Genomic DNA, 16,408 nt, shown 5'->3' on the forward strand with positions numbered 1-16,408 from the left:
CATCAAGGAATAGAGAGTCAGTAAACTTCCTCAGCTAGGAAATGGTAGAGCATAGATTCCAACCAGTGACTGTCTGCCCTCAAAACCTCCGCTCTTTAAACCTTCATTGCATCTTCTGTACCATGGGGTTATTAGCACCAGCAGCAAGCTCAAATCCGTGTCCCTATGACCCCAAAGCTCCTGCTCTGAACCCACTGGCTTTGCTGCAGCAATGGCGAGTATACTTTTGCCCATTTGAGATGATGCCCACTGACTTTTCTTACAATCTCTCTATGTTCTAGGTCTCCCGTTCCTAGAGAACCCAAGAAACAGTATATATATATATATGTTAAATATGTGTGTTATTTATGCATATATGTGTGCATGTATGTTATGTACATGGGAGTTTTCTATGTATATACATGAGTGTAAATACACATATAACAACGTACATGCATGTACAATGTATATGTGTGATGTGTTATATAAACATAAGTATATGTGTGCATGTATGTATTATGCACATGTATGCTTTATATGTGTGCTGTGTGTATGTGTGTTAAACACATGTGCGTACATAATGATCTCCACACATATCCAGCTGAGGTAACCTGAATCCAGGCCTCTCTGCCCTGCCTCTCGTTGATCCCGTGAGACGGGCATTTGGAGTGGTCTGTCAGGGCTTGCGACAGAGACTGCTCTTTGTTTCCAGAATCTATGACTTCTCCCCTTTATTTAGCAAAAAGACCCCCTGTGCTTTAGCCAGGCTCACGCCGCTCAGCTGGAGACGCCTCCCGCCTCCCCTCTAGCTGGAGTGACCAGGGACAAGTTGGTGCTAATGGAGCAGAGGGAGGGGCCCGGCATTGGCCAGGTCCTAAAGGAGCTCGCTCAGCCACCACTGCCTTTTATTTCCTCCTTTCTCCCTGCGGGCTGGAATGAGGGCACTGAGGTTGTGACCTAGTTTTGTCCCAGTGGCAGGGGTGACTGGCTCTGGTGCGTGGAGGCCAGGGGGTGCTACAACAAACCGTGTGATGTGCGGGACGGTCCCCCCATGGAGGATCACCCACCCCAAAATGCCAGCAGTGCTGGGGTGGAGCAAGGCTGTAGGTGAGGGTGATTCTTGGAGGAGCATCTCGGTAGAAGGAAATGCATCCCTAGATGAGCTTGTGAGTCAGAGGCGGAGCCTCCCCTGGCCATGGACCATTCCTTTCTAAACCAGCACTTGAAATAAATGTCTCAATTTTCTTTTCCCTGGAAGTGTGGCTTGTACCCTATCTGATATGGGGCCTTATCAAAATGTAGGGCATCCGAGATTCCCCAGCTGACGGTGGCCTGGATGTCACATAGAGACAAAAGACGTCCTTTTCTTGTCAGGCAGCATCTGAGAGGAAGACCAGTTTTATCAGATAGGATGTTTAGTTGTAAGCAAGAAATGGACCTTATTACTAAAGTAAAATACACTTTACTGGACAGCCACTGGGAACTCGCAGAATCACCAGGGTGTTTGGAAATAGACAGGGAACAGGGTAGCTTTGGAGGCTGGAAGGCAGACACTGTGGAATGATCCCAAGCAGGAACAACTGGGCAAGTTGCTCCTGGTGGGATGGGGGCATTCTCTCTGCTCCTTTGTCCCTGGGTCATTTGTTTGAGAGTCCCTGGCCCACGAAAGAGCGTCTGCCTGGTTCCCCTGGATCAGGCTGCGCCCACCTGCTGGCCGGGCACCCAGTGCTGGCAGGAAGGCCCCAACCCTTTAACTTCTGTGGCAAAAGCTCAGCCACTGGCCTTTACTGTTCTATCAAGAATATGCCCAAGGAGGACAGGTGATGCCCCAGGGAATTTGTGAAGGTAATAAAAAAGGGGTTCGGAAGCTATTATGCCCTACCCAGTAATCACTGGTTACCCAAAATATGTAGCTTTGCTACTTGCTAGCTGTGTGACTCTGATAAAATTCCTTTGACGTTTGGAGCCTGAAGATCAAGACTAGAATCTTTAATGGACTGGAATCTCCAATGATTCATATTCTCCAACACAAAGTTACTGAAATCCTCCCAAGCAGGTGTACGATATGATTAATAGCTGCTCGCAGCAGATTATCCTCCTTGCCAAGATCTATATATTGACACTTAGAGCTCAGGCTATTTGTCTGTCCAATTATATATCAACAAATGGAAAATTTTAATTGTACATATTGATTACATCTCAGTTATTTGAGGAGCAGCGAGACAGATGGGGAATTATTTTCAAAACCTTGGTATACTTTAAAGCATCTCAAAAGTAGGGAAGAAGCAGGAATTTGCTAGGCCATGGATCCAGATGATTTTTGTTGCTGTTGTTAAGCACAGTTATTTTCAAATACCTAAGGGACAACAGTGAGTTCTGCATATTCCTCGAGGCTCTTTAAAACTGGGAGGATTTAGATTTTGTTTATTTATTGAAGGAGAAAAATATAACTCGAGAAGTCGTCTCACTTACAGCTGCCTGAGCTCTGCTCCAGGGCCCCTCCAGGCTCGGTGACTGTCCTCCCCATGGTAAATCATAGGTGACAGTCATGGCGGGGAGAATGCCCCTTGGGAATGGATGGAACCACCCTGAGAGAGCAGCAAAGCCTACTTCGTGTGGTGTCTGAAGCCACTGCAGGTGCCAGGGCAGGAGGAGGATGGGAAGGAACCTCCCGCCCTTTCAGGACAGAGTGGCCCAGAAAACCCACCCTGAAGGTGGACAGGGATGGTTCCTTTTCATGGAGCAATGGAAATTTTGAAAAGGGAAATTATGCACTGAGATATTTAGCTTAATCTGATGACTTGAGAGATATTCTTGGTCTACATCCTCCTAAAATGATAGCGATAGAAGAAGGCACTGGTGATTTTGTCTTCTGGGACCTCTGTCGACCTGCTGGGAAGGACAAAAGTCTCTGTTTTCATTGGCATTCATCTCTTTTCTGGGGTGTAGCCTTCACTACCCTTCTTGAGGCTGGAAGACCACGATCTGTTTTGTTACAAGGCCTGGAGTTCAAGAGAAGGCTGGCTTGAGGCCGTGGGCTTAAGTAACTCCAGCTTCTCTACAGACCCACCAGGCTAGGGGAAGGCCAAGGGCTGGCCAAGGTAGAGCCAGCTCTTAGCCAGACGATGCCACATAACACAGTCTCGGGGACCCTTGTGTCCAATTCAAGATGGTCACCTCTGCTGAGTGTTTTTTTGTTTGAACAGCTCTTCCTGCATGCATGCCAAGAACAGGCTGCTGCTTGGTGGAGGTACTGTGGCTGTCCCTGTAAGGTCACTCCAGCCACTTTAATGAGGTGGCCCGGACTTGTGGTGGGATGGGGCTCACCTGCTCTAGCAAAGGCTTGGCACAGGGAAGCAGCGGGCACAGACTGAAGTCGTGGGGCTCAGCTGGGGTCACGGAAGTGGAAGTTGGGGAGTAAAAAAAGCTTTGGACGTACAGATGAGAAAAGGGTGTGTCTTAAGGGGCAGCAGTAACCACCAACCAAACCACAGGAATTGGGGTCCACAGAGGTGTGCTCAGGCAGAGCCACCAATACATTGTGAAAAGTTGGGGGGTGCACACAGACCTTTACCAGCTGCAAGGCCTTTTCAAAGGGTGCCCAGTCCGAGTGACATTCTCTCCATGTTATAATGATGAACTGGAGGCTCAGGGACAAGAGTGACTTGTGTTTGTTTCCTGGCTGTAATTACGGAATCAGATCTTAGCATCATAAAATACTTCAAAAACGAATGGGGAGCACAGGAGCCGTTGGCAGCCTCCAATTTTCTTTGAGCAGCAGAGGCCACGCTGAGGTTTGAGCTTGGAAGGTGGCTCGCATCTGCCACTCTCAGAAGGAGAGGCAGCTGGCACGGAGCTCCGGGTCTGCTGTTTCCTGACCTTAAGCTGCTTGCCGTGTCCAGGAAGTTGTGGGGAGGCGCAAGGACGTGCAGCCCAGAAGAGCCTGACTCTTCCGAGCTGGGTCAGCCCTTCCCACACTAACGCACATCTGCATGGAGCAGGAAGGGAGCAGGGCAGGCAGGACAGCTGGAGGACTGGCCAGCACAGGGGCCTTCTGGGGAAAGTCAGGCTTCTGGGCAGCATCACTGCAGACAGAGCAAAGCAGACAGTGAACAGACTAATGAGCTCACACCCGCCATGAGTGCGAGGAGCAAGGCAGGCAACTGTCGCTTTCCTGCAGCTGCTAATAAAAACCACAATGAGGCCTCGGGAGACCTCTTCACGTTCAGGATGATGCATTTGTTCTGCTCCTTCAGGTCAAGACTTCATGGGCGCCCAGATCAGGCAGAACCTTAAAAGGGAAAGTAACCAAGTTTGGCCTGAATCCAACCCTTGCCTTTCCCACCAAGTTGCCGCTTCCACATGAAGATGTGCTCGTCAGATTGCAACCACTCACTAAGCCGAGCAGCATCTGATAAATTAATAAGTATTGTATTCATCAGGTCAGGGGGCGGGCTGCTACAGTAGTAAATAACCCAAAATACCAGTGGTATTGCAGAACAAAGGTCTGTTTCTTGCTGAAAAGAGTCTGATGAGGACGAGGTGCTCTCCAGGTTCCCTTGTGTGATGCCATGTGTCAACATGCACATGGAGAACTCACACTGGCTCTTACCTGTTCTCATTGGAAGTGACAGCTCTCATTACTGTTCATGGCTATTCCCAAGAATTAGCTGCGTGCCCCCACCTGAACTGCAAGGCAGCTGGGAATTGCATTGGGCACTACTGTCTGTGCTTCAACTCCCAGGTCCAAACGTGTATCAAGTACTGGGGGGGGGCTATAGAGGAAGAAGAGAGCCTCCTCCCTTTTCTTGGAAACTTGAAACAGCCAGGAAAATGTCTACTCACCAGTAGACTGGAGTTATCAACTGTATGGAATATGACTGGCAGAAACCTGGTTAAGGGGAAGGCTTCCATTAAGTAAGGTTAATCTGGGGAGGAAGGGATGTTTCATTTAAACCATGCTTCATTCACAGAGGGCTAGGCCTAGAAAGAAAGCCAGCAAGGTTGCTATAGAAAGAGATGAGAAGAGGTTTCATTTTCTGTGTCTCTTGAGGGAAGAAATTGCATCTAATTTATTTTTGTCTCCCCTGAAATGACCAGTACTGAGATAATGAAGGCTTGTCTTTGGCCCAGTGAAAGAAGCTAGTGTCACGTCCATACAGCAGAGCAACTGGACTATATAAAATCAATCCTCAGGCAGCATTCAGTCTCCTGGTTCTCACTAGGTGGCTCAGTTAAATTTATCTGATTGTGCTTTCATCATTCATGCTCTGTAAGCCATTTATTATCTGTCTGTCCATCCATTCATCCATCCATCATCATCCACCATCTATCCATCTAATCAAACTTCATCCATCCCTGTATCCATCCATCCATCCATCCAACCACCCACCATTCATCTATTCATCTAGTCAACTTTCATCCATCCATTTATCCATCCACCATCCAACCATCTACTATCCATCCATCCAATGAGCCTTCAACCATTCATCCATCCATCCACCCATCCTCCAATCCACCATCATCTGGCCATGCAACCATTCATTCAAAAAATGTTTATTGATTGCTGACTCTTTGTAGGCATGACTCTAGTCACAGGGTATATAGCAGGGAACAGATTGAACTATCTCCTTACTCCACTGGAACTCACATTCTACTAGGGAAGACACACAATAAGCTAAAAGCAAACAGAACAATTTCAGGGTGCTCTAAATGCTATGAACTATATAAGATGATCAGAGTGGAAGAAAATGGCATGGGAGGGGTGAGGCTGCTCTAATGTGTTCTCTTAGGAATAGAAGTATGAGCCAAGACATGCATGATGGGGAGGGGTGAGACCTTGAGAATCTGGGGGAATAGAGTTCCAGAAAGCAGCAGTACGGGCAAAGGCCTTGAGGTGGGAGTGCGCTGCTTCTTTTTTCTTTCTTTTATTATTTTTTTTGAGGTGCAGTATCACTCTATCGTCCAGGCTAGAGTGTAGTGGCTCAATCTTGGCTCACTGCAATCTCCCGTCTCCTAGCTTCAATCGACTCTCCTGCCTCAGCCTCCCAAGTAGCTGGGATTATAGGCGCCCACCACCATGCCTGGCTAATTTTTGTATTTTTAGTAGAGATGGGCTTTCGCCATGTTGGCTAGGCTGGTCTCGAACTCCTGACCTCAGGTGATCTGCCCACCTCGGCCTCCCGAAGTGCTGGGATTACAGGCGTGAACCACCGCGCCCAGCCGGGAGTGCGCTTCTTTTGACAGAGGAACAGACAGAAGGAAACCGGTGGGGTTGGAGCTGCAGTGAGCGAGTGGGCGGGCGGTGGGCGTGAGGGTGGGTGGCAGGCAGCTCTGCATCACATAAGACCGCATATGATGGAGTCCAGATTTTATTCTAGGAATTATGGGCCTCTACTGGAGGGTTTTAAACCAGGAGTGACATGATTTAAATCATGTTTTTTAAAGGTCACTCTGTTAATTTTCATTTAGAAAAACATTGCCCACTTAGAAGATTCACCCAGGGGCCTCACAATGCTCTGCCTGCAGGGGGAACAAAGAAGAGCCAGGCGGAAGCTTTTAAAGTCGTAAGACAATCATCGGCCACCGGGCTCTGAGTCTATTAGCATAATTGGTGAGTCAGGCTTGATTCAACATCAGGAAGAACAGCTGTGAGAAATTCAAGGTCTGGCTTGAATTTCTGGCCGAAAGAACAGCTGCACGGAGTGCCGGCCCTGCAGGGGGCGCTCACGGGCACTGGGCCAGACAGGACGGGGTCTCTGCAGGGGCCCCCACAGAGGTTTTCGGTGAAGGGGCTGACTCCCAGTCTTCACCATGGCCCAGCATTCTCTGGGGTCCTTTAATATTGGCTCAGGAGTCTTCTTGAATGTCTAGACAGCAAAACTCGTGGGAATGGGATCTGGGGGCACAGAAGCCAGGAGGAGGCAGTGAAAGGGCACACTGGGGTGCATTGCTTTGCAAGAACAGCATACATCTCCCCAGTTAACGGGAAAGTGTTTCCATGCTGCCTTTGGAACCTCTACTCCTAGTCTCTCTGCTGTGGTTTAGATGAGGACTTGCTCCTCATTCTCCAGGTGCCAGGGCTGGGGTGAGGTACTTGTGACCAGGCCTGGGCCATTCCGTCAACAGATCTGACTATGTTTAGCCAGTAACTCACGCCAGCCAATAGGAGGCAATGGAGGACTTTTTTTGAACGTGTTGGGAGTTAACTGTCTTTGCTCTGCGATTGTTACCTGCACGACTTTAATACCAAGTCTAGAGCTTCCGGAGGCTGCTACGTAGAATGGGCTGTCCGAGAATGAAGACGAATAGGCAAATACAGAGGAAAACAGAGAGAAGAGACAGGGAGCCCCTGGACCAATCATCCCGGACAGACGTTGGATGCACCACTGCTTTTTCCATCCTAGAAAGTAACACATCCTCTTCCTCACTCCTGCTGTTTTTCCCTTAAGCCCACTTTAGTTTTTAAATCACTTGCAATGAAAGGATTCTCTTTAAAGCAAACAGGAAGACAGAACAACTTCTCTGCCGTGGGGACTTCTTTCTCCCTGGAGTGTATGGGAATGCGTCCCCCAGGAAGATATGTGGAAGTCTTACCTCTTAGTCCCTGTGAATGTGACCTTATCTGGAAATAGGGTCTTTGCAGATGTCATCAAGGTAAGATGAAGTCATACGAATTAGGGTATATCCAAAATCCAGCGACTGAATTGCTTAAGAGAAGAAAACTTGGACGCAAAGACTCATAGGGAGATAGGGTCATGTGATGACAGAGGCAGGGACTAGAGTGATGTGTGCACCAGCCAGGAGACCCCAGATTGCCATGAGCCGCCCAAAGCCGGAAGAGGAGGCATGGGGCTGATTTGACCTCATAACACCTGGAAGGAACCACCTCTGCCAACATCGTGACTATGGACTTTGGAGAATAAATTCTGGTTGCTGTGAGCAGCCCTGTTTGCTTTGTTATGTGATTTGTTATGATGGCCCCAGGAAACCAATATATCTCCCACAACACAGGTAGCCTTTGTGCTAAGGACAGACCCTGCATTCTCCTATCTCTGACTTTCTGATGAACAGATCAGCATGTTTTCCCATATACACATATCGTTTGGGGTCAGATGTGGGGAAGGCGTGTCACAGTGTGCTTGAGAAGAAGGACCTGTTGGCCAGGCAGAGATTCCGCCGATCCAAGTCACGCTTGCATTGGGCCTCTGGCCTGTAGCACTTCTCACCTCTGCCTCCCCTCTCCACCCGCCGGAGCAGTCATCCACAGTAATCACCGGCTCAGAGGATGCCAGTCTCCACTGGGGGACACCCATCTTCCTGCCAGAGCATCATTTGCTGCTGCAAGGGCAAAACAAAGGGTGGCAAGGAGCTAATGACTGCACCTTGGGAAGTGCCAATTGGGTAATTAATTCACAGTTCTGAGCTTTCCCAGAAGAAAAAGATATATTGTTTACTTACACTCCCAGGGTGTCCTTAGCAGAGACTCATTTGTAAAACGGGTGTGAAACCGAGGGTAGGGCGAGGCTCTGAGGGGTAAGACACATTCCTGGAAGGCCAGTGGGCCCCACCAACCCAGTGCCAGGGCCGTCACAACTGGCTGCCCTCGGCTTGTGCACAGGCTTAGCTGCCTAGGACCTTAGGACCAGTGGTTGGTGTTATGGATTGAACTGTGTCTCCCCCACCCCAAATTCATAGTGGAAGTCCTAATGCCCAGTATCAGAAGATGACTTTGTTTGGAAATAGGGTCACTGCAGATGTAATTAGCTGAGATGAGGTCATATGGGAGTACAGTGGGCTCTAGTTTCCTTGGGGAAATTTGGAGCTGGGCATGGTGGCTTATCCTGTAATCCCAGCACTTTGGGAGACCAAGGCAGGATGATTGCTTGAGGCCAGGAGTTTGAGACCAACCTGGGCAACATAGTGAGACTCGATATTTACAAAAAATTAAAAAAAAATAGCTAGGTGTGGTGGTGTGTGTCTGTAGTCCCAGCTACTTGAGAGGCTAGGGTGGGAGGACTGCTTGAGCCCAGGAGGTTGAGGCAGCAGTGAGAGTTGATCACACAACTGTACTCCAGCCTGGGTAGCAAAGTGAGATCCCCGGCTCACAAAAAGGAGGACATTTGGACATGGACACTCACACAGGGAGTCTGTCACATGAAGCTGAAGGCAGAGAGTAGAGGGATGCTTCTATAAGCCAAGGACTACTAAGGATGCCAGCAACCGCAGGAGCTGGGAGGGACCTGCAGGAGTTCCCCCAGAAACCCTCTGAGGCAACCAGCTCTGCCTACACACTGAGCTCAGACTTCAAGCTTCCAGAAAAGTGAGGCAATACATTTGTTATTTAAGCTGCCCAGTTTGTGGTACTTAGTTATGGTAAAGTACCTGTAGCCGCAGTCCAGGGAGGGAACTGAGAAGCCGCGAGGGACAGACCCCCACAGAGATGCTGATGAGGCCGGCAGCCCTCCAGCTTCCAGCACCATCTTCCTTGGGAGTTTGGGAAACTCAGTGCCTCCAGGGGCCCCGCAGGTGGCGTCAGAGAGCGAACCAGCCAGGTGCGAGAGAAACCACCCCGCATCACTTATTTATTCACACTCGAAAAGACACCTCGTGGACATTTCAGTTCAGATTTTCCTATCAGTTCTTTCTTGCATTCTGGGCACACAGATCGCATGACGGTTTGCATTGTAATGGCATCTTCAGTTGTGTTCTGTGGACAATGACATTCTATATTTGCCTAGGAGACACACAGGAATTTTCTTCCCTTTCATAAAGCAATGAGCTCTTTCTGAATGATCTTGAAAACACATGGCTCCTTCCCTCTCTGTTTCCCCCACTTTTGGGTAGAGCCGTAACTTGGGAGAAACACCTATTAGAAGAGTGGTGAGATGGAGCATAAATGGAGTTGGTCAACTCTGGGTCCATAAGACATCATGGGTGGAGAGGACTCGAACCTCAGTGCCACTCTGCCCCACTGGGGCCAAGTCAGATTGGCAGCTCCATTTTGCCAGTGTCTGAATTCTCAAGCGATGCTAGAAATCTAGATTTCTAAGGTGAAATTATCAAAGTTTTGAATGTTGCCTCAATTTTCTCCATTCTGCAACCAGTTTCATTGTCTTTTACAAAACTTATGACTGGCTGGGTTCCGTGGCTTACACCTGTAATCCCAGCACTTTGGGAGGCCGAGGTGGGAGGATTGCTTGAGCCCAGGAGTTCAAGATCAGCCTGGGCAACACAGCAAGACCCCCAATAGCTACAAAAATTACAAAAGTTCACTGAGTGTGGTGGCATGTGCCTGTAGTCCCAGCTACTCGGGAGGCTGAGGTGGGAGGATCACTTCAGTGCTTAGGAGGCAGAGGTTGTAGTGAGCTGAGATTGTGCCACTGCACTCCAGCCTGGGCGACAAGACAGAGCAAGACCCTGTCTCAAAAACAAAAACCCCAGACTATCTGAAATTATTTTGTGTGCTGTTTATTCCCCCCACCCAAATAGATGTAAGTAAGGTTTTTGAAAGTGCATGTGCGTTTGCTGTATGTATGACTCTGTCTCTAGTGCTCACAGCTATTCCTGGTACAGAGTAGCTGCTCAGTAAATACTGGCTGAGTAAAAGATTGATCTATCACTTGCTATTGTTTGCATGAATATAAGGATTCCATGCAACTTCTTGTTATGTAGAATTGTCTTGGGGCTGCAGTTGATAAAGGAATCTACAATCAACTTTTTAACCCAGCCCAGAGTTATTGTGTGCATGCACACTCAAGACCCAAAGGAAGGATGGAAAATTTTCCTCACTCCAGCCCAAAAGAAGGCTGGAATACATGCTTGCCTGCCACAGTTTCCACTTACCACTATCAGTCAGTAGGCTTTTAGGAGAGGACTGCACGTGTGATTTATTTGCAAATCCTTTCAGGTCCTGAAGGAGAGACACTTAGTACACAATGCACTTTGTCATCACGTGTCAACATCCCCTCGATGCAGAGAGCAGCACTACACGATGTAAGGGTGTAATTGGATTGTACTGGGATCCTTAAATCTGCATTTGATTTAGAGCCACAGCTTTTGCAGAGCCATTTGCGATTGATGCAAGCCCCTTGGAGGGGGTCAGCATGGAGAAGGACAAAGGACAGCCATAAAGCCACTGAATGCAAACTTTATATTTACAGTCAGTAAGTTTATAAATATATATTACATTCTTACAATCTACAGTACATTCTACATGTAGATGGATTTGGGAGCGGGCAGTGGCTGCAGTACTCAACAGAACATGACACAGGTAAGAATGGAAAGAAATATGAGGACATTACTGAAAGCAAAGGGTTCTCATCAAAAGGGGTGACAGCTTAATCACCCAACCAAACAAGGTAGGTAAGCTTACGGACAAGAGCAGGTGACTTACTGGCTGCAGAAACCCCAGTCTCAAGAGCAAACTGATAGCACCACAGTTGCAGGGGAGAGGGCTAAGGTTGGAAGGGTAAACTGGTGAAATTTACACACACATGATCTAAAGAGAATTCAATTCTACGGAGAGGGAGAAGGCGTAAAGACACACACTCAAAATTAGAGACAGAGAGGAAGCAGGGAGATAGGTTCAAAGAAGGAGAGAGATAGAGACACACAAACAGACTGGAAAACAGACATCGAAAGAGCAGAGAGAAAGAAAATGACAAAGAGTGAAAAATGGAATGGATTCAAAAGCACGGCCTCTTCTGCCCTCCACCCGCTGCCCCCTACCATCTTTCTCAGGATCCTATCTGGCTGGCACCCAACACACCATTCTCTACCTTGGAGTGAGCGTGATATGGGGCAGGAATTCGCTGATGTCTCCTTCTCCCCATCTTCATAGGCTCCATAAGTGAGGGGATTCAGGGATATCCTGAGTCATGCTGATCTCAAGCAATGCGAAACCTTTTGGGGCTGACTGCAGGACCAAGTGCTTGCAGACCTGCATCTCCACCACACGCAGACGCCCCTCATCCCTTCACACCTCCAAGGCGAAGAAGGCTTCTGTGCTGTCCGGTGTGTGCGAGGCCAGGCTTCCTGCTGGACCCACCGCATTCACACCCAGAACCCCCCAACTCCACACGTCCTGCACATTCCACACAGGCACCCAGATTTGTCTCAACAGCCTCGAGGGCACATTCTTGGACAGGAGATCTGCCATGAACAGTGAAAGACCCGTCCCAAGTGGCCCTGTTTTCCTTCTAGAAAAGCAAGGGAGTGTCTATCCCCTGGGGTGGAATTCACTGTGAGTACCGCCCATGCCCAGAGACCAGCCTCTTCAAAGACGGACAGCGTGGGACATACGCCCAGGTCTGTGGGGGGAGCTTCTTTATAGAATGTCACTTGGGAGTTGACACAAAACCCAGAGGGAGAAAAAAGACTCAGCTAACACTAGAAACTGCCCTCTCCCTCCCCCACCCACGGGTGACCAGCTGCTCTGGGGAGGGTGGCAATGCAGTGGAGGAATAGAAATGGATACATTGTGAACTTGATAGGAATCAAAAGAGCCTGGTTCTTTGAACCTGATTCAAATTCTATGCCCAGTATCCTTAGTTTACAAATAAAGAAGTGCCCTGAAGGGCTCAGAGGATTTGTGTCCGTGTATTTGTCCTTGGCATGTAGTTACAAAGGTATTTGTGGCCTGTTAGCCCACATGTTCCCTTTCAGTCCTTGTCAGCCACTGCCTTGGCCTGCCCATGATCTGAGCCAGCTCTGGCCCAGCCTTTGAGAGACAATGACTCCCAGTCATGCCTCCCCCAGTGGACGGCGGCACTGGACCGCCCGTGATCTCGCTCACAGCGAGATGTGCTGCTCCGGTTTCGAGGACAGCTTCCTCCCATTGATCCATGGATGCTCCACCTGAGTTGCGCTTTTCTCCCGTAGTCTGCAATATCGAATATTGGAGCCATGTGGATTTTACAATATCCAAATTGCTTTGATTCGAGAGAGAGAGAGAGGCTGTTCTTTCCTGGAAACTCAGATGCTCAGTGATTCCAAACTCGTTTTTGTTTCAAGTCTGAAAAATCTTGCCATGCATGATAAACCTCTTAAGCAAGACACTGTACTCTGGAATGTGTGCGTCGATGCGGACTCCAGGCCTCGCTGCTGAACCGGGGTCACTGGCTGAGGCTCCATGGACAGCGTCATCCTTATTTTGTCCGGTTGCTTTGTTTCTCTTCCGGGGGCACCGTTGCTACACATCCTGGAATTAAAGGCTGAAAGGTGAGTGAGAACCAATGTCTGCGTGTGTCTGGCTTACACATTTTCATGTAATCTCTCCATGTAGTTGTGCAGCTCTTTGCAGTCCCCAGGGTCCAGATCCTGGCAGACCCACTTAATGTCATCCTCGCTACTCATCACGATGGAGTTCCTGGTGGGGTACTCGTCGTCGGAGGAGACGGCGGTGAAGGTGGTAAATTTCACCCTTTTCCTTTTTGAGGTAGGGGATGTTGGGGGATCACTTTTCTGGTCTTTCCCATCGATGATGATGGGTCCTAAAGGTTTGAACAGCTGCCCATTGATGCTTTTCTGGGAGTTTGTGCTGAGGAGATATTTACTTTCCTCGAAATCCATGCCCCTGTCAATGGCAGTGATTTGCTCATCTTGTGAGGAGGCAAAGTTGATGTGATTCTCCAACAGCTCTGTCCGGTTGCTTAACCCAACCCAGTCATGAGAGTGACTCATCCCTTCCTGCTCCTCGAAGGGAACCTGTTTGTGTCTGTATTTTAAAGCAAAGGTCACACAATTTATCAAGAAGACCAAAATGGCCAAACAGAAGACACCCAACAAAGCATACATCCCAATTTCTAAGTCGCTCAGCCCTTTGGATGCCTGCATAAGGTCATTCCCATCCATTTCCGCATTGCTTCTGGGGAGGTCCACCTGGGCTGGGAAGCTGGTGAGGTCACTGGGGACAGTCTGCAAGTGGCTGTCGTTATCGAAAAGGTTTTCCTGGCCTTTCTTCTTCTGCAGGATGGACCTGTCTGTCGTGGTGCCCCGTCCCTCCATGAGTCCCATGGAAGAACTGCCATAGTATTGTCCTTCCTGACTCCCCCATTCCTGCAAGGGTTTTTTGGGCCTTCTGTCACTGACATTGTTTTCCAGGTGAACCCCTGCCCCTGTGTGTCTGCTGTCACTGGTGTTGGGGTTAGCATCATTTTGGCCAAATTTAACTTTGATGTTTGCTGTTCCAACAGCTAACACACTCTTCCGCTTGGATTTCTGGCAGGATTCACTAATAACCATTTCCACCTTGACCAGGGCGCCTTGTCCTTCGGTTTCTGCAGCAATGATGGGCCACTTGAATTTGGGGTCTTGGTGGATGGAGACCACCTTCTCATCCAAAGATGTGGCCATCAAGGAGAAGTCTTTCCCATCATAAATATCCAAGGGTGTGACTGAGCCATCACTGAACTGGACCCAGCAACTGATGGCTGCTTCCTATTGAGAAAAATATGTAAGTTAATTAAAATGGGCCAAAAGGCTCATTGAGCCCCAAGTCTTAGTAAAGTAGACACACTATGGAAAAATATTGCTACGAGAACAAAGACAAGCCTTTCAAACAGTGTAGAAATAAGCGATAAGAAGTACCAAGAGTATAAAAGAAAACGAATTCTCACAGAGATGCAAAAAAAGCAAAATAAAACAACGAAATGACAAAAGAGGGTCGGTATTAAACAATCCATAAGAAGATTTTGCTTTTTTTTTTTTTTTCCTCCCGTAGGTGTTAAAAGGAAGATGGGCCCTTGGGCTGTTCAGAATCGACTTCTGAACAATAATAAATTGCACGACAAAGGAAATTACTGGTGAGTGGAATCATTTACAAGTGTTACGCATTCAAATGAAAAATATTTATTACATTATTTATAAGTTGTAATACTGAGTCTCCACTGATTACTGGCAACACAGATAAAAGCGTCTGATCTAGATGAGATCCCACTGCAGGGCTGCAGGCTGTGGTTTGGCCAGCCCTGCCTTTTCTGAGCCTGCAGGAGTAGATCTGTCCTGACCTCAGGACATAGTCTTGGCTTGAAGGGAGTAGTTAGGCCTGACAGCAGGAGAGGGAAAGCATCTTGATTGGAGAGACTTCGTCTCTTTCTTCACCCAGCCCAACTGGAGGAAACTGGAAGACCAAAAAGCAGCCAGAGCCGGGGTTTGTGCACCTCTCAGTCTCTTGCTGTTTTCACTCTGTTGATTTAGACCAACTTTCTTTGCAAATAGTTTGACCGGGCAGATCATTGGAGATAACCTCCAATTTCATGCCAGCCTTTAATTTTGGTGAAGATGTCATTAGGCTTGACAGCGCAGCGGCAGATCCATTGCTTCCTCCCTCCTCCCTCCCTCTCGGAGAACCTGCTCCGCTCCAAGCCCGAGATGATGAACAGCACTAGGCGGCCCCTGACCCTGCCCGCTGGGCCACAGCAACAGCTGATTGGAACGAGACAGCTGCTGCCATTAGAGCCATCAATCTCAGCAACGCTGAGCCAGCCAGCATGACTCTCACCCTCTGTCTCTCTCTTCTCTTTCTCTTTCTGTCTCAAACTTGAAACCAGAAAGACAAGACTGGCAAAGTCAGGTTGAGAAGCTGTGTAGTGGGGGCTCATATAAAATTGGGAATGAAGCCCTCTGACGGACTACGTGTAAGCAAATGTTTGGGCATGGCATTTATCCATAGGAAGACAATAATGAGTTAGACCAAAGTAAAAACACAGGTGAGAGAGAGAGAGTGGGCATGAGAGTGTTGACCTTCCCTTTCCTCCAAGGTCTTGCAGCTGGGTTCTGTGAGATCCCTCCAATCCTCATAACACATCCTTTGTTATTTAAGCTTTTCCTTGGGTGGACTTTTTTCTCTTACAACCCACTGGCCCCTGACCATGACAGAAGTAATTTTACACAGTTGTTATTTAGTCGTTGGAAGTAAGAAGAAAGGCTCCTCAAATGTGGCTGGTGGCCTCTGCTCCTTCCTTCAGCTCAGCCAAGAAATACTTACGCTGTTAGACATTGGCTTGGACTCCCTGCTAAGTGGAGAACCTTGCCAAGGCACAGTGCAAAAGCTACTGGACATGACACTGACTTACCAGGTTCTCTCAATCTGCCACGAAATCTGAGCAGAGTATTCAAATGCACAACGGAGTTCTTGAAACTACCACTGTCAGAGCCAAGTTGCAGGCAGGGAGTGAGAGCCCTGCAAACCACCTATGGAGCAAATCTCAGGGTAGCATGTTTAGCTCTGCATGTCAGGAACGGATTAGCTTTCTGGCCTTCTTCTAGCTGCATCTTATCCCTTCCTTAACGCCTAGCTGGTGGTCAGCTGATGTTATCACCCACAAAGACAGGGAAAAGCCTCAGGTTATTTCTTCATTGCCATCTGTAACTTGCCTCTCGGCTGGCATTCTTCCTTGAGAAAAGGAGGTTTGCTTTGCCCAAAAAT

The 16,408-nt window shown here is 48.4% G+C and overlaps 1 protein-coding gene and 1 pseudogene across 1 annotated transcript in view; both read right to left on the reverse strand.

The window, feature by feature from the left end:
* The window catches only part of LOC126930551 (protein FAM133B-like), a 1,157,570-nt pseudogene that overhangs the window by 61,328 nt on the left and 1,079,834 nt on the right, over positions 1–16,408 (reverse strand).
* Positions 11,118–16,408, reverse strand: part of TMEM132D (transmembrane protein 132D) — an 840,394-nt gene continuing 835,103 nt past the window's right edge. The window contains exon 9 of the mRNA XM_050747678.1: positions 11,118–14,418. Within this exon, the coding sequence (XP_050603635.1) occupies positions 13,234–14,418 (1,185 nt within the window). The 3' untranslated portion in view covers positions 11,118–13,233. The remainder of the gene's footprint in view (positions 14,419–16,408) is intronic.

This window comes from Macaca thibetana, chromosome 11, assembly GCF_024542745.1.
Source record: "Macaca thibetana thibetana isolate TM-01 chromosome 11, ASM2454274v1, whole genome shotgun sequence".
NCBI classification, from domain to species: domain Eukaryota; kingdom Metazoa; phylum Chordata; class Mammalia; order Primates; family Cercopithecidae; genus Macaca; species Macaca thibetana.